The sequence below is a fragment of the Typopeltis vanoorti genome, chromosome 21 (genome assembly GCF_054136105.1).
Source record: "Typopeltis vanoorti isolate ZY-2024b chromosome 21, IOZ_Tvanoo_1.0, whole genome shotgun sequence".
Classification (NCBI taxonomy): Eukaryota; Metazoa; Arthropoda; class Arachnida; order Uropygi; family Thelyphonidae; genus Typopeltis; species Typopeltis vanoorti.
Genome location: NC_143569.1, coordinates 16,803,027 through 16,822,064, shown reverse-complemented (window position 1 = coordinate 16,822,064; position 19,038 = coordinate 16,803,027). Strand labels below are relative to the sequence as shown.

Sequence of the window (19,038 nt, the reverse complement as noted above, 5' to 3'; positions counted from 1 at the left end):
TTAAAGTTTATAAAGCAGAACACCAGAATAAATTGATAACATTTATTTACTTAGTAACACGATGTTTCATCCTAATTGCACGGGATTTCTTCAGGTGTAAATATACAAAATAGTAGACAAACAGTAAAAGGACTAACAAAGGTGACAACTGTTATGCAGTTATACAGAAGAGACTGATGTTATTTTTTTTTTATTTTTTAATTATTTCTAATTGTTCCACATGTTCTGTATGTTTACACATTCATGTGAATGTGTTTGACTAATGAAAGCTAGGATGTATTCAGATGAACAAGGATGAACTAGCCAAAGAACTTCAACATTTCAGAAACACTTTCTTTCAAAATGGCTTTAGTGAGCATGCCATCTCCAGACTATTCAACCGACATGAGAGCAGAGAAATTTCTAATGAAGAAAACAAAGGATTCATGCTCCCATATATTAGCTCTGTTTCCATAAAACTAGCAAAAATACTCAAGGAATATAAAATTAAAGTAATATTTACCCCCTTTATCAAGACGAGATGACTACTAAGATCTGCAAAACCTTGCCATAGCCCACTTCCTTATCTGGGTGTTTATCGGCTATGGTATGAATGTTATTCATCTTTCTATGGATAGACAGAAAAATCAATTGAACAATGCATTGATGAACATGTTCAAGATATTGAATACCATAGAAACAAAGCCTCAGTTTTGTCATTACACATACTCTTTTCAGCTCACCCACAAGATACTTTGCAAATGAGACATCAAATGTTATGGGATAAATCAGAACTATTACACCTTGGTATAATACAACAGTAAGAAAAATATGGGAATTTTTGGAAATAGCATTAGATCTTAAACATTTAAATATTAATCAGTGTATTAACTTGTCTGAATACATCCTTGCCTTCATTAGTCAAATTCACATGAATGCAGAATGTTCGGAACAATTAGGAATAATTTAAAAAATAACATCAGTCTCTTCTGCTTTGCTAGTCTTATGTTAGTTATGTCTACTAGTTTATATATTTACACATGAAGAAATCCTGTGCAATTGGAATGAAACATCACATTACTAAGTAAATAAATGTTATCAACTTATTCTGGTGTTCTGCTTCAGCTTTGAAATGATATATATATATATATATATATATATATATATATATATATCTCATTATTATTATTATTATTTTCATAGAACAGCCCAAGAAGTTGAAAAAATAGTTAGAAAAGAAGGTGCTGTGCCAGCAACAATTGCTGTTCTTGATGGTAAAATATGTGTAGGTAAGACTGATTCATTACTCTTAGTTTCTCTCTTCTCCCTGCCATAATTTACCTGTTAAATATAATTGTTTAAATTATCACTGTCTAAAAAAATTTTTTTTTCATGCTTTTTCCTGAAAAAATATTGGCGGTTCTTGGATTTGAATGATTTTCTTCATTGCAGCTTTCAGTATGTTAGGTATTTGCAATATGCATATATCCCATTCCCTTCCTAAACATTGAAATTTATGCTGAAGTCACTAATCTTTGTTCTTTTGTTATTTTGTACATGCTTGATACATGTAGTATCTTACTGATTATTTTAGCATTTTCATCATCTTTCAAAATGTATACTCAGAGGATAAGGAACTATTAATCCAATTTAATATTGGTACTCTTCTGTATGAATACTTTTCTTACATCCTTCCATTATCAGATGCATTTTACAAAATTTATTCAGATGTACCTGTTAGATTCAGTTTGATTATCTGACTCTCTAAATGAACAAATATCCATACAGTGTAAATTTTTCAAGAATGGTTTTGTCACAAGTGTTGCATGTATGAATGGCAGAATATGGAGGGGGTGTGTGTTTTGAGAGAGAGACTGAGCATGAGATGAGAGAAGGTGTCAGTTTCTAGGATGTATGATATTTTGTTGGATTACAAGCTATTGTAGTTATCAGCGAATGATAAACAGACTGATGGAATGAAAGCTAGTGTACTTATGAGTGCAAAAGACTGTTTTGAATCATGGAACAAAAACATGCAAGCCTGAGGAAGTAAAAGAAAGTAGGAATGAAGTAGAATGAAACAGAATCAAGTGAAAGTGTGGAAGTGAAAGAAAGGAACAATAGAATGAGAGCTAGTGACAGAGAATGACATTGTCCAGATGCAAGATTTGAAGAATGAATTGATCAGAATATGAAATGAAATGCAGTGAGCTTAGACATTGTGGAAAGGAATAAAGGACTGCAAATAGATAGAATGAAGGAAAGTAGAGGAAAAAAAGTGATGAATGACTCAAGAATAGCAATGTATAGAGATTCCATTATTAAAGATGAAGTGAATGAGGAAATCCATAAGGTCTGTTTTCCAGGAAGGAAAATGAACATGATAATTGATTCTTTGGATATGAGAAGTACATCATGAGCAAGAGAGTTAGTGATGATTGTGGAAAGAAATGATTTGGTTGGACATAAGGAGATTATGAGGATATGGCAGAGCTACGTGTGAAAAGGAAGTGCAGTTTATAGATTGATTGCATTTGAGGAAAGAATGTATTTGATTATCTGAGTCTCTAAATGAATAAACATCCATACAGTATAAATTTTTCAAGAATGGTTTTGTCACAAGTGCTGCATCTATGCATGGCAGAATATGGAGGGTGTGTGAAATGCAGTGAACTTAGACATGGTGGGCAGGAAAGTGATTTATTTGTATAAAAGTGATTGCATTTAAATGGATTAAGTGTGAGTGAAATGGAAAGACTGTCGCTAGAAGGAAGTTTAAAAAGTGATGTGAACAAGACTTCAGAGGAAGTAAGAGACGAAGAGAAAGATCAGGAGGGTGGAACAGGAGACTGAAGTGCTTGTTAATTGAAATGGTAGCATTATGAGAGATGATGACAAGAAAATGAGAATGTAAGAGGGACAGGGAAATAGGGAGAGTCATGTTAGACAGGACAGTGTGGCATAAGGAGAGCAGATGTTGGAAGTAGTAGAGAATGTGTGTATGGAGACATCATAGGAATAGGATTGCCAGAGATGTGAGAGAAATAGTTCAAACTGAGAAGATATGGGGTAAGTGGTGATAACGACATGGGACATGAGTAGATATGGTGAAATCACAACCAGTAGCATCAGAAATAAGGAAGATGAAATTATCTCACTGGTTAATCTAATTGACAAGTTTAGATGTTGGACGTTATTTATAACTTATTTTAGTGGTATTACAACACCAAACAAACTAAATTATAAAAAAAAATGCATTAACTAACTTGTATTTTACTGGATTTCAAATCAGCCTGTTCAGAGCAAACAAACAGTTTACAAGATAGGTTTGAAAAGTTTCCATCCTGACATAGATAATTCATGCCAATTTTGAGACACCATGCCTGAGAGATAGCATCATCCATGGGGAGGTTGGTGTACCAATTTCGACTCTCTACCTGCATCATTCAGTTGGAGGCACTTGTTTGACTGACATGTGACATGCTAAGTGGCTAATGTTAAAAATTGAGTACTGTGCTGTGATAAAGTTTTCACCAAAGAAGAGCTTTCTCCAAGTGTTATCAAACAGCGATTGGATGGTGTTTATGGGGAAGTTTTTTCTTCTTATTCTACCATGAAGGAATGGACTAAACAGTTTCACCTAGGAAGAGAGAGAGCATCGAATATGATCCTTGTGATGGTCAGCCTGTGGAAGTGATGACTGAGGAAAATATCTCTCTTGTTGAGGAGGAAATGCTCAATGACAGAAGGCTGAAGCTCAAAGAAATCTTAGCAAAGTTAGGGTTTTCTATAACAACTGTCTTTCACATCATTCTCAGGAGCTTCACATGAAGAAAGTCTGTGCGAGGTGGTGCCCCGACTTCCCTCTTCAATTCAGAAGGCGCATCATGTGACCTGTTCCTGCAAGTTTTTAGTTTTGCAAAGGGAATTAGAGAGAAGTGCTGAAATCCATTGTCACTGGGGGTGAAATCATGCTCCTTCATTATGATCCTTTTTTCAAAAGGGAATCCACGGAGTGGTGCAAACTAGGTGAAGCACTGCCAAGGTCATTCAATCCACCAAGATGATCATGGCAACGATCTTTTGGGATTGCAGGGAATTCTCTTAATTGACTTCAAGGAAAGGAATATCATCGTGAATGCAGAATATTATGCTTCACTCCTTCACAAACTGTGCGACTCAAAAAAGGGGAAGAGAGGAGGAATGCTGAGTCATGGTGTTTGCTTACTTCACTACAATGCTCCAGTCCATATGGCTGTTGTTGCGAAGGCTGCATTGAAGGACTGTGGCATCTAAGAAATTGAACATCCATCCTACAGCCTAGATCTTGCATCCAGTGACTACTACCTCTTCTCGAAACTAAAGAAGGCCCTTCAAGGAAGAAAATTTGTAGATGACAATGAGGTGAAAGATGCACTTTTAGGCCATTTTGCAGACAATTTTTTTAAGGGCATAGAAATGTTGATTCAAAGATGTGAAAAGTGTGTTGAAGTAAAGGGAGATTATGTTGAAAAGTGACACAGTTGTTTTCTTTCTATCACCTGTAAAAGTTAGTCAGGTTGGAAACTTATGGAACCACCCTCATACACATGACCATTCAATTCAATTCAGTTGTAATGACAAAAGATCTGAACTCCTGATATGGATGTGGCACCCTCTAATGTTGTAAAAATTTTTTACAAGAGATACAATTTTTTGCTACTTACAATTTGAATTGTTTCACTTACTCACCATCATGTGTAAACTGTAATATTGTTTAATGTCTGCTTTATCTTATCTGTTTTATCTACTTTACTTTATTCTCTGGATTTCTTACTTTCACTCACATTCTGTAATTTAACAAATTTATTTAATTTATGACTGTGCCAATTAAACTACTCATTGCAAGTTTGTAAGAATCATAAATGAAGACGAAGCAGATGTTATTCTCCCTTAACTCTGGCCTCTACCTTATATCAGTTGTGGCTTAAACTTATTACTTACCACATAAAAAATATCTTGCTCCTCTTGTGTCAGATACATGCAGGTTCATAATTTTTGAATTATAGCATTGACAAACCAATCTCAATGTGTTGTTTCACAAACCAATTTAATTAAACCAAGAAATCTATTTATTTACACAGTTCAGTTCACATATGAGCATGGATACAACGATATTTCAAGTCTTTGGTAATTACGAGTGATTCTATTTTAACTTAATTTTCTTATAATTCTAACTTATAACCTAAACATAACTTCTTGTATTCTTATTAGTCATTCTTACCCATTAAACATTAACTTTGTCAAGCATATGCTCAATTAACAATAACTTACGTTCACTACTTAATATATAATAGGCATACATAATAAGCATACATACAGCGGTATGCTTACTCTTATAGTAAATACCTATTCAACCGTATCATGAATATGTACACTAGCATAACAATGAATGTGGAAAAAAAGACATATAATGTGTATTGTCCAGAAGTATTTACATATCCTTCTAAGTACTTATGATGAGTTAAACTTCTTCTACTTCATTCGTTCAGTGCAGTCTTAAATTGATTCCTTTGTCTACATGATGTTCCTTTTTTTTCTGGCTGTATGCCTGTTCTTTCTTTCCTGCTATTTTCTTTGTCTTTGTTGTCAATGTTCTGTATCCTTGGAATTCCAAAATTTTCAGTAACATAGTGGTCTCGGCTGTTTGACTCATGCTTTCTCCAATGAGCTCTCTGTGGAGACTTATGCTGACCTCCTGATGTGAGACACTCCAGCGGTGGACAGGTGACTTCACATGGCAATGGACCCAGGGAACGAACTGGCTGAAAAAGCCCCAAGATGATCTCCTTCCTGACATGGAAGCTTATATAGGCCCGAACTTTACATAGCATGCATATGTTGCTTTAAGACCTCCATATGTTTGGAAATGCACTAACATTAGGACATGATGATGCCACACTTCATGAAATACACATTTGATTTACATAGTTTTGTAACTAAATATTACATACAAAAGGACTTTAGAAGTTTAGTAGCTTTACACACAATGACAATTCTATATATGTATATCTTTTTTTTTTTTTTCCCTTTGGACAAAACTTGTAAAACGAACATGATACATTGTTAATCATGTGAGATTTTACTATATGTTGTATACTCTGAAGATGCTTGTTTGTAATGAAGTGAAAGATAAGCCAGTTTATAAATGTCTTTTTTATAATTTTGTTTGTTTAGTGTTGTAACAGCATTAAAATCAGTTATTATTATTAACACCAGATGTCCATGGAGTCAAAAGACTTATCACAGGAGTTAAACACTGTTACATACAAACCCATCAAACTGCTTTAAACTCATTCAGTGTATCTGCATTCACTACACTGACAGGTAGTGCATTCCACTCACCAATCACTCTTCATCATAGAACCTGCTCCTTATGTCCCTGCTCACACCCTCTGCATACAGCTTCAAGAAATGTTCTTTACCAACTTAAATCTACCCTGGTTGGCTGAGTGGCTAGCATATCCAATCTCCAGCTATAAGGTTGCAGTTTGAATCCTGCCACGGGCATGAATGTTTGTGATTGTCCTACCAACTCTGTGTGAAAACGGTACCTGCAACTCTACCATTTCTTCTAGCAGAAAGCTTCACTCCCAAAACTATAGGAATTATGGGAGTGACCATATGGCATCAAAATAATGTAACATATGAATACCTAACTACTAACTAAAATGTCTCAGTCATATCTTCTCTTTTCCTCCTATTCACAAGACATTGTAAACTGCATCCCTCAATCTGTCATCATATTCCACATCCCAAAGACTAGATACGACCTCAGTTGGTCAGTGTTCTCTGATCCCTTCTCAGTATATCCTCATTACCATGAAAACCAGGGGACAAAATCTGTGCACAATAATCCATAGAAGGCCTGATAAAGGTCTTATGCAATGGAAAAAGAACCTCTTTATTTCTGCAAGTTAATCCTCTGCATAATTGCCATGATCAGATTGATGTCTTCATGACTTGTACAGCGTGACCTCTGAACTTCAAATCTCTATCCACCACCATTCCAAGGTCTCCTCTACTTCCTTCATATTCTCCGCCAAGTGCATACTTTGCATCCGATTGTTGCCCACCAAGTTTCAGATTCTTACACTTTGCAACATTGAATTAACAGTTCCATACTGTTGCCCACTGATACAGTGTATTCAGTCCTCCTGTAAGACCACAAAATCTGCTCAATTCCTCATCACTCTCCTCAGTTTTCCATCATCTGCAAACAGTAGTATATCACTAGTTAAACCCAACCCAATATCATTAATATACAAATTAATAATTTAATTAATTTTTTTAATTAATAAATTAATGTTATTAATTAATTAATAACAATGGTCTCAAAATGGACTCCTGTGACACCACCACCAGTGACTTTTCTCTTTTGTGATAGTGCCTCCCCCCCCATATACGATGTGCTAATAGCTATCTGATAGACAGTCACCTATCCAACTTACTCGACTATCATCCAATCCCATCAGTTTCAGTTTAGTTACCAACTTCTAAGTGTACCAGCAGGTGCGCTCTGGCAATATGTGCAATGTATGCGAAGCACACAGGCGCCAAGATAGTAAATGTGCCAAAGAATTTGATATGATATTTTAAATAAAGTGAATTTTGTCAGCAAAATACTGCAGTCTTCATCTATGAATCTCAAACTTACTTTAGATGAATTGAATGAACTAAATCAATTTTTAAATGATTATAGGTCTGAGGGGTGCTTAAGGGTCACAGCTGTATAACTGAGAGGAGCCCTCCACATAGCCTTTAAAGGAATGCGGAGAACCAACCAGGGCTTCTGACCTAATGTTCAATCCTCACCTCGTGGTGCAGCCTGCTGGGTATCTACCTGGATACTGAACGAACGAGGATGGGCTGGCAATTTGGGATTTAGCTGACCAAATTGTATTCTTATTGGCTTAAACCAATAAACAAAATGATAGTAAAACATGACAAAATTTCATGCCGGCTGGTGCGTCGCCCGGTTAAACAAAGCCCCCATTATTTTCGTCAGCGAACCAGGGCGAACAGTGAAAAGTCAGCTACTGGAACAAATCTGAAAACACACTCCAACTCAATATCACCAGAGTTAAAGATTGGTACTATCAACATAAGAAGCCTGAATGGCAAAGAAATGGAGCTAGCGGAGGAATTAGATAAGTACCAGATTGACATAATAGGGGTGACTGAAACGAAAAAGACAAAAAGTGGTGAAATCTTTCTGAGCAATAAATAGAAAATGTTATATTCAGGAAATGACAATCAAGGAAAAGAAGGAGTAGCCGTAGTATTCAACACAAAATACAAGGCTAATCTTCTTGAATGGCAGGCAGTCTCAAGTAGAGTGATGTAGACTAATATCAGAATAGGGAATTGGACAATGAGACTTATTTGTGCCTATGGTCCCACAGAAGGTTCTACTAAGGTAGAAGTGGAGGAATTTTTTGATGCTTTAGAAAAAGCAACTGACATAATGAAAAAGGAAAAGTTAGTCCTTGTTGGGGATCAAAATAGCAGAGTAGGAAGTGATTGTCAGACATACACAAATGTTTTGGGAAAATTTGGAGAAAAGAGCAAAGCTAATAATAATGGCATATTCCTGTTGGATTTCTGCTCAGGACATGGACTGGTTATTACAAACACCATGTTCCAATATAAAAATGTGCACAAATTCACATGGAGAGAAGAAGCAAGGAATACGAAAAGTCTCATTGACTATGTTATTGTTGATAGTGATGTTTTCTCCCTGGTGCAGGACACCAGAGTGTACACAGGATTTGAAATTGGAAGTAATCACTGTTTAGTCTTGAGCAGGATAAAATTGAATTTCATATTGAAAAGAATAACATGTAAGAAAGTTTTAAAGTGAGTAAAAGTTGAGCAGCTCTCAGATGTAAACTGTAGACTAAAATACACAAAAATTATTGAAGAAAAAATAAAAGAGTTTGAGAACAGGAATCAAACCTTGGAGATTCAGTGGCAAGCTTTGAAGAAAACTGTGATTGATTCAGCCAGAGAGGCATGTGGTGAGGTAGTCTGCAAGGATAGAAAAATCAGAACTAGATGGTGGACACAGGCAGTTAAAGAGGCAGTGAAGGAAAAGAAGAAAGCATATCAAAAGTTCCTGGCAAATAAGTCAGCTTTTGCTCTTAAAGAATATAGAGACAAATGTAAGAAAGCAAAACACTGTGTAAAACTAGCTAAACACAAGTCATGGGAGGACTTTGGCAAGAATATAGAAAATAAATATCAAGAAGGCGATAAGATATTTTGGAGGTTGTTGAAGAAGCTTACAAATGGAAGAAAGACTGCTGTAAAAGCTAGAGATGATAAAGGTGACATGAAAATGGGAGATAAAAGATATCCTTGAAATATGGAGTAATTACTTCGAAAAATTGCTAAATGAAACAAGCAGCGACAGCACAGTGGTAAAAAACACTGACCAGGCATGCAGTCAGGAATACATATCCATACTTGAAGTAGAAAAAGCCATCAAAGGCTTGAAATATGGAAAGGCAGCAGGAGTAGATGATATTCGACCAGAAATGCTAAAGTATGGTGGTATAAAAGTCTTACAGTGGCTGCACTGCTTAGTTCAGAAGGCGTGGACAGAAGGACGAATTCTCGATGATTGGAGTAGAGCTCTAATAGTACCCATATATAAAAAGGGAAATATAACTGAATGTGAGAATTACAGAGGTATTTCCCTACTGAGTGTTCCTGGTAAGATTTATGTAATTATACTTGAGAAATGGTTGAGAAGAATTGTGGAAGAAAAGCTTGGTGAAGACAATCTGGATTCAGGTCAAATAAAGGTTGTCAGGATCAGATCTTCACTTTATGACGAATAGTGGAGAAATCATGGGAATATAACAAAGATCTGTATTACTTAAATTAAGGGGATATTAAATCCCACATAGTTTTAAAACCGAATAAGAAACTCAAAGATCGGAATCAGAGAGTTTCTTGCCGAATATAGTATAGTAAACTATAAAGTATCGGCGACACTAGCGTTAGCCAATGTAAGTGATCCTAGTACGTAGTACAATATCGGGCAACTCGTTGCAAAGGTGGAGGGAGAAGTTCAGATCGCTATTCTTAGGTATTTTCCATAATGTAAAAACACATTTCCTAGGAAATGTATGCTGTTATTACATTATGGAGGGAGGTCACTACCCAGACCGGTTTCATCCTTTTTTGAGGCTTCATCAGTAAGAGAGATTCCATAATGTAATAACAGCATACATTTCCTAGGAAATGTGTTTTTACATTATGGAAAATACCTAAGAATAGCGATCTGAACTTCTCTCTCCACCTTTGCAACGAGTTGCCCGATATTGTACTACGTACTAGGATCACTTGCATTGGCTATCGCTAGTGTCGCCGATACTTTATAGTTTACTATACTATATTCGGCAAGAAACTCTCTGATTCCAATCTTTGAGTTTCTTATTCGGTTTTAAAACTATGTGGGATTTAATATCCCCTTAATTTAAGTAATGTTTTCATTGCCGAAATGAAGCTTATTAGCTCTTTATACTTAAGTAACAAAGATCTGTATTTAAGTTTTGTCGATTTTGAAAAGGCATATGACAAGGTGCCAAGAGAGAAGCTATTCAATTCGCTACAGTTATATGGTGTCAATGGGGCATTATATCAAGCAATACTTATTCTTTATTTGAGTTGTAAGTCAGCAGTTTAGAATTGAAGGAAGTACAGGAAGATGGTTTAATGTTAGATCTGGTGTGAGACAGGGATGTACATTATCCCCTCTGTTATTCATTATCTATATGGATCACATTATGAAGGAAAGTGGTATTAAACATGATATCAGAATTGGAGATGTTAATGTCAGCTCTTTGCTTTATGCGGACGATGTTGTACTTCTAAATAAATCTGCTACAAGTTTGCATGATTCCCTGACTAAATTGAATAACTGTTGTAATTGAAATGGTATGAAGGTCAGCATTAAAAAGACAAAGACAATGAAAATAGGTAGAATTGTTGACAATGTCAACTGTGTTGTGAATGGGGAACCTGTGGAACGAGTAAAACATTTCAGCTACTTAGGCACGATTTTTAGTGAAGATTGGTAAATTAAATATGGAAATAGACAACAGAATCAACAAAGCTGGTATGGTGGGAAGTCAATTGAATAAATTCATATGGAATAACAGAGAAATTAGTCGGAACACTAAATTAGCTGTATACAAGACAGTGTTCAAACCAGTTTTATCTTATGGATCTGAGAGCTGGGTCAGAAGTAAAACACTTGACCAAAGACTAGAGACTGCAGATATGAGAGTCCTAAGAAAGATTAAAGGCGTGAACAGATGGCATCAATGGCAATATCATATTAAAAACTAGGATATTAGGAAAGAACTTGATATTGTCGGCATCCAGGAATACGTTAGCAGAGCTAATCTCAGGTGGTATGGTCACTTAAAGAGAATGGGCGAGGAAAGATTAGCAAAACAAGTGTTCTCTGCCAGGTTGGCAGGAAAACGCCCAGAGGAAGACCAAGATATAGGTGGATTGATACGGTACTAAGTGTCTTAGACGATAGAAATATAAGATCTGATAATGTTGGAGTCTTGACAAGGACTGATTTGGAGGAAAATTGTAGATCGGAGGTTAGTCATGATGTAAATTTTTCATGTAGTTCTAACATATCCTGTACACCCCTTGAGGGTACATGTCAGGAATTTGATGATGATGATGAAACTTTCAAAGAAATTGTAGAAAGCTAAAATTAATTCCAGCTAAATTTGACGCAGAATCTCTATTTTGTAGTAGTAGACCACTTAGGCGATGTAAAAAGACAACACAATTCGATTATGAACATGAAAATGAAAATGTAGTAGATCCTGAAATTTCATTTAAAGTATTTTTTTTTCTCTGCATAATAGATCAAATATTATAATCTTTGAAGGCAAGATTTATTTTTAAACTAAATATATTTGGTCGTTTATAATTAAAATATAATTTTATTTAATGCTGACCATAAAAACAAACATATTATAGCCTACCAGTTTTGCCAGCAGACTGTCTGGCTTTTTCAAGGCGTTTATGAAAATACATAAAAACTAGTAAATGCAAATTGAAAGGAACATAAAAAACGTTGTAAACCAACTAATAGCTAAGGTGACACCTTCGCGTGACAGAGAGGACTTATTGTTCTTATTCATTATCACGCATGCTTGTTTGTTTTAAACGTGTAATTTGATTACTGGCTTTCAGTAGTTCAGCTTGATTAAGAGAAGAGGATAAGGTTTTTCCACGAGCTGTTTAGCATTACAACCTGATTTTTGTTGAGGTTTCCACCGGTTATTGACACTATTGTGGCTTCCTTGAATAAACGATGTGTGTAGTCGTCATTGAGATATGGTATGGAGCCACTCTGTCACTTTTGCCACTCTGTCACTTTTGCCACTCTGTCGTGTGGTTAGACGTACAGAAATGATGTGCTAAAGCCGGAAGAGATACTTCTGTTGTGGTTTACATCACCAACATGTTCTTTTTGTCTGATTTCTAAACTCTGTGAAGTTTGTCCTATGTAGTCAAGACCACAGGAGCAGGGAATGTAATATATTCCTGGATATTTGTAGAAAGGTACTTTATCTTTTGGGGATTCTAAAACTTGTCTGATGCTGGTGGTTGGTTTGAAGACCACTCTGATGTTATAGGCTCTTTGTATTCTTGCTATTTGATAAGAAATTGACTTGATGAAAGGGATCACTACAGTAGAAATGTGCTGGGAGTTTGATTCTTCTTGTCTGGAGTTGTCACTGTATAGATATTTTTTATAATGTTTTGAGGATATCCATTTTGTGATAATGTGTTGGCTATTAGTGAGAGTTCAGTCCGAGTATCCTCCTTTTCTGATATAAACTTTCTGGCCCTATATTTCAACATGTGGATAATGCTCAGTTTGTGTGTCTTGTGATGGTTTGAAGTATAATGAAGATATCTTCCAGTATCAGAAACTGGTAGGCTATAATATAAGTTTGTTTTTATTGTCAACATTAAATAAAATTGTATTTTAAAGATTTACTTTATTAAAAGAACATATTAATTCATTTTAGTTTTTTCATTTGTTAAGTACTTCATGAAATAAAGAATATTTGTTATCTTGTTGTAAAAAGTTACGACAAAAATTAACACATGAGAATCATTCAGACATTGACATAGACGATTTATGCGAAGAAATTTTACACTGTCAACCATTTATTTCTAATTTTAAAAACGATATATATCAGATAATTCAGTATATTTATTCAAATGACTTAATCACAGTTTATCCAAACTTTACAATTGCTCTTCTGATTCTTTTGTCATTACTGGTATCTGTAGCATCTGCGTAACGGTCCTTTTCTAAACTTAAAATGATTAAAAACTTGTGCTCCACAATGGTACAAGAGAGACTTTCAACTCTTGCCATTATATCAATAGAGTCAGATATTTTGGATCAACTTGATATACATGATATTATTCGAGAATTTTCATTAATGAAAACTAGAAAAGTTCAATTCACTAAATGATTTTTCTTTCTGTTTAAATATTTATTTAACTATTTCTTTACCCAATAATGTTTGATATGTTCCTATTTTATATACTTGTAAGTTGCTATTATTTATTTACTTTATTTTTTTTTTCAAATTATTTTTGTTGTTTTTGTACCCTTGTATGTTTATTGTTTTTTATACATTTTTTTTGTAATTTCTGTTTTTTGTTCAATAAACTTATAATTAATATATTTCGTATTTCATTTTAACTCACTGATACGTTTTTATAAAGTGATTTTTTACTGGGGGGAGGGGTATAGGGGCGCCAACTAAAGTTTTGCTCACAGGCGCCAGACACTAATGGTGCGCCCCTGTGTAAAATCTCACATGATTAACATTGTATCATGTTCATTTTACAATTTGTCGAAAAGAAAATATGTATAAAGAATTGTCATCATTTGTAAAATTACTAAAAATTCTTTGTATGTGATAATTTTATTATGAAACTCTGTTAATCAAATGTATGTCACCTGAAGTGTGATATCATCATGTCTTAATGTTAATGCAATTTGAAATATGGGAATTTTGAGAGAAGCACATGTGTACAACATGACAGGGTCTATATAAGCTCTCGCGTAAAGAAGTGAAGTGTCTTGGGGTTTTTTTTCAGTCCAATGCCATGTGAAGTCTACTGTTTGTTCTAAGCATCTCACGTCAGATCAGCACAAGTTGCCATGGAAAGCTCATCAGAGAAAGCATTCATTGAACGATCAAGGCCACCATGTTGCTGAGCATAGGAATTTGAATGTTAAAGAATATTGATCACAGAAGACAAAGAAAATGGCAGGAAAGAAAGAACAAAGAAGTGTCACTGCAGGTAATATTATTTGTGATAGCAAGAATGAAAATCAGAAATTTAAGTCAAACCAAAGGGAAGGTAATTGTGAGAAAAACTTGAAAGATTTAGACCAATATGTAGATGTTAGTCCAGGTATTCATTTTAAAACTAAATTGGTAGATTTTCTAAAAGTAGAAACCCTAAACATCAAGGAAGAAATAGAGAGACAACAAAGATCTATATTGGAATGTCAAGAGAAGCTAATCAAATTGTTGACAGAGTTTAGAGTAAGTAATAACTCTCATAATGTGTGAGATAAATCATCTAGTGGGACTCAGACTAAAGGTAAGGAAGTAATAAAAGAAAGGGTTCTCTTTAGATATTACAACTGTAACAAACTAGGACATTTAGTTAGAAATTGTTATAGTAGGAAGGGGTTAGATTCTAAGGAAAGGAATTCTAGGGGAATAAGATTATTATTATTACCCCAAAACCCCACGGTGTCAAGACTCATCTAGCAGATGAGTCTAGCAGATGATACTAACTTACCAAATAACCACATTAACAGATTTAGTTGTAACTCATGTAATCAACTTGATAGTTTTAAAATTGCATGTACTGAAAATGAAAAACCTTTAATGGTAATACAGGGTCTGATTGAAAATGTGCTTTGTGAAATTCTGTTGGACACAGGAGCACATATCTCTCATATCTTGCTCATTTTATAACAAGGTTAAGAATTTAATTCCTGATGACATTATCAGATTGAATGATCCAATTACATTGACAGGTATCTCTGAGACTGAGATTTCGACTTCCAAGAAAATAAATGTATCACTTAGCATTCCATGCTTTCCCTTAAACATTTCTCATGAGCTAACTGTGCTTCCTGAGACCTCAAATCCTACTGCATAGGTAATCTCATCCTTGATTTCTCAAGGAGATGCCAGTTTACCTGTAATTTCTCTTTGTGGGATAGAGTATAACCCTAATTAGCATTCTGTTTATACATAACAGGAGTCTAATGAATGCTCCGAATTGAACAAAGAGAAGTGTTTGAAATTGAAACAATAAACAAGGGTGGGAAGGAAGATTTAATGAGAATGAAAGAAGACCTAGTAGATAATGCAACAAAATTGGAAAATTCAGTAGTGAAAGGAAAGTTGAACATAATTGAATTAACAAATTAAATAAATTGAATGAGACTAAAAGTGAAACACCAAATCGACAAAACAGGGAAAAGTCCATTGTGAATGTAGTTCACACTAAGTTTAAAACCTACAAGACAAGTGTAATTGTTAATAGGATTAGGAAACACAAGAGTCTTAGTTTTGATAATCCTGTGAAATTAAGATTAATCCTAAGAAGGATAGTGAATCTGATACTAAAAATAGTGAAAGTCATGCTCCTGAAGATGTTAGGGAAAGAAAACATCATTTTCTTCTTCTGCAGCTCATGTTTAATGATATTACTCATCTAACTCCTACCTGATTAACTCACCTTAGGTATACAGTTTAATATTGCTTTCTCTAGATGCCCCTTAAATATCTTCCATACACTACTAACATCCTTCCCTTACAGTGTTTTATGCCATGTCACAGATTCAAGTTTTCTCCTAAACTTGTCACAGTTACTTGCCTTGTAGTTCCACATATACCCCCTTCTGGAGAGAATATTCCTTATGTTTTACAGTCTCCCAAGTTAAGAATGCATAATCACTTCACCAATATGGCTGCCTTAGTTATGGATAGCTCTTCTGATCCTGTGACCAGGTCCAGTACTCTCACACCGCTAGTCCCCACCATCACATGCTACCCCAAGAAGTTATCTCTCAGTAGGTGTATAAATTCCATTTCCTTCCTGCCATGTGATCTTTTTTTCCTTCCAGTTAATATCGGCATAGTTGAAAATCTTCATAATAATCACTCAGCGTGCATTCGTATTAATTTGGCGATGCATCTCTTTGAGATCATCTCTGTAACCCCCTGGCCCTATGGCAACAAGCAACTGCATATTTTGTCTTACTGGCCTTAATCTCACACCAGAGTGCTTCAAATGAACAGCCACCTTCCCACCTATCTTGTATTTTTTTTTGGCTGCAATTCATCTGCTATCATCAGCAGTACCCCTTCCCCCCCCATCCTATCTTCTCTATCTTATCTGAAAATACTAAACCCTTCACATTCTATCCCTATAACTACATTATCAGCTGTTAGCCAAGTTTCACTAATGCCTATACCTTTTGGCAAGGTTGCATAACCAATGCCAAAAACTCCTCCCTCTTGTTCCTGATACTTTTGGCATTAGTATATAGAAACTGCAGCATCCCTTTATGTCCCCACCCACCTTTACTTCCTGAATTGACTACCCTATTTAATATTTAGCTTGAGAGACTAGATTCTGAACTTCACCATTTTGACACTCACTTGCCTCATGGGTGCCTTCATACAAACTCACCTGCTTCCACCTTAATTGCTTAAGTTTTTCTGAACTTGGTGAACAAAGCCCTCTCTAGACACCTAACACAAACCATTTAGATGTAGTGTATCAGCATTATACAGATCCTTTCTGTCAAACACAGACTCCAGATCCACAAATCTTATATCATCATCATCTTACATCCTACAAGAGGCATTTTACAATGGAACTATTTGGGTTTTGCCAGAATATCATTGATATCAAGCAGCTGCTGCAGAAACACAAACCTTCTTTTTATTTTTGTCTGAAGGAAACTTATTTAAAACAGTGAGGCTCCTACCATCAGGAATATCACTTTTGTATGCAAGGACAGAACTGGAGATAGTCCTGCACATGGTGGAGTAGCTATTCTCATGGGCAGTCATACTTTGTTCCATCATATTTAGCTTAATACTGCTCTGGAAGTGATAGCGATTCACCTATCTGTGAGGTATCTAATCACAGTATGCTCAATATGTTTGCCATCAGGTACTAAACTAAATGAAACTGAACTTGATAATCTCATAATGAATGACTTTAATGGACATAACAATCTGTGGGGTAGTACCAACATGAATAGACGAGTCATATCATTAAGCTAATTCTCAAGAACTATAACCTCTCCCTTTTTAATTATGGAGCAAATACCTTCTTCCATATCCCTTCCCACTCTTATTCAGCATTTGATTTCAATAAGCTCCCCTGCTGGCTTTCCAATGCTCACATGGGATGTTGATGAAAACATATATGGAAGCAATAATTTTTCTCTTATCAGTACTATGCCTTCATAGGAACCATGCCCTCCTGCCCATATGCACATGTGAAAAATGGACCAGGCTTACTGGAATACATTTTTCAATCTGTGGAATTTAATACTAAAGCAGTCAGCTGACATCTATTAATGAAGCAGTGAAGCATGTAACATATTGTATTGTCCATACAGTGACTGCAGCAATTCCAAAAACATCATTCCGATTTCCATTCTATCCAAAGTCCTGGTGGAACCCAGAGTGCCAAACAGCAAAAAAAAAGATCAAGATAGAGCATCTGGTATATTTTGTAGATATCCTACCATAATAAACTTGATATCATTTAAATGTACTTATGTAGGTAACGAATTAAAGGACAGTTTTTTAACTACATTAAAAAAATTTATCTGTGTACGTGCTCCAACTGAAGAAAAGAATGATGCAGAAAAAGAGTTGTTTTATGATGAATTAGATAAGATCTATGGTGAATGTCCAGAGAAGGATGTAAAAATTATTATAGGTGATTTATAATAGGCAAAGAGGATACACAAAAGCCAACCATTGGATAATATAGTTTACATAATGAGACTAATGATAATGGGACTAGATTGATCAACTTTGCTTCTTCAAGAAATATGATTATTGGCAGTACAATATTTAATCATAAAGATATTCATAAAATGACCTAGAAGTCTTCTGATGGAGATACCTTTAACCAAATTGATCATCTTCTAATAGATGCAAGATACTTATCCAATTTGATGAATGTCAGAACCTACAGAGGAGAAAATATTGATTCTGATCACTATTTGATTATATCAATTAGAAACGGAATCTCTAATGCAAGGAAGATATATAGGTCCCATGCTAGAAAGTTTAATAAGGAAAGATTGAAGGAATTAGAAGTTAAAGCCAACCATCGTGAGAGAATGACTGAAAACCTGTCTGGTCTAACCATTGGTAAGAGTGTTAATGAAGCTTGGGATGTTCTTAGGGATGTCATTGTGACAACAGCAGACATACGAGGGTCTGAAAAGTTCTTAGACTAACAATGAAAAAAATGAATTTATAATTTCAAAATTATTTTTATTTTTCAACATAATCTCCCTTAAGACTAATACATTTATTCCAGCGATGCTCCAGTGCCATTATCCCATCCCTATAGTGGTTCTGAGTACGAGGGTGGTCTGAAACGTTCTCGGCCTCGACCATAGATGGCAACACTATTGGCATTTTTTTTTTCTATGTCATAAGCATCCATGTGAAATTGCAAGTCATTCTATAAAGTAGTTTGTTTTATACAGCTGTCTGAAGTAAAGGTGTTCTTTGAAATGGATAAAATTCTTTGTAAAAGAAGTTTAACGCCAAAAGAAATTCATTTGAATTTCATAAAAGTTTATTGGCACTCTTCTTCGTTTTTGACAATTAGGAAATGGGCTGCTGAGTTAAAACGTGGCTGTACCAGTTTTGAAGATGA

At 35.1% G+C, this 19,038-nt stretch overlaps 1 protein-coding gene across 4 annotated transcripts in view; it reads left to right on the top strand.

Annotated features, from left to right (window-relative positions):
* Positions 1 to 19,038, top strand: part of LOC150094647 (uncharacterized) — a 628,041-nt gene that overhangs the window by 36,117 nt on the left and 572,886 nt on the right. For all 4 annotated transcript variants that reach the window (XM_090411495.1, XM_090411492.1, XM_090411494.1 and 1 more), the window contains exon 4: positions 1,183 to 1,268. In XM_090411495.1, the coding sequence (XP_090267621.1) occupies positions 1,183 to 1,268 (86 nt within the window). The remainder of the gene's footprint in view (positions 1 to 1,182; positions 1,269 to 19,038) is intronic.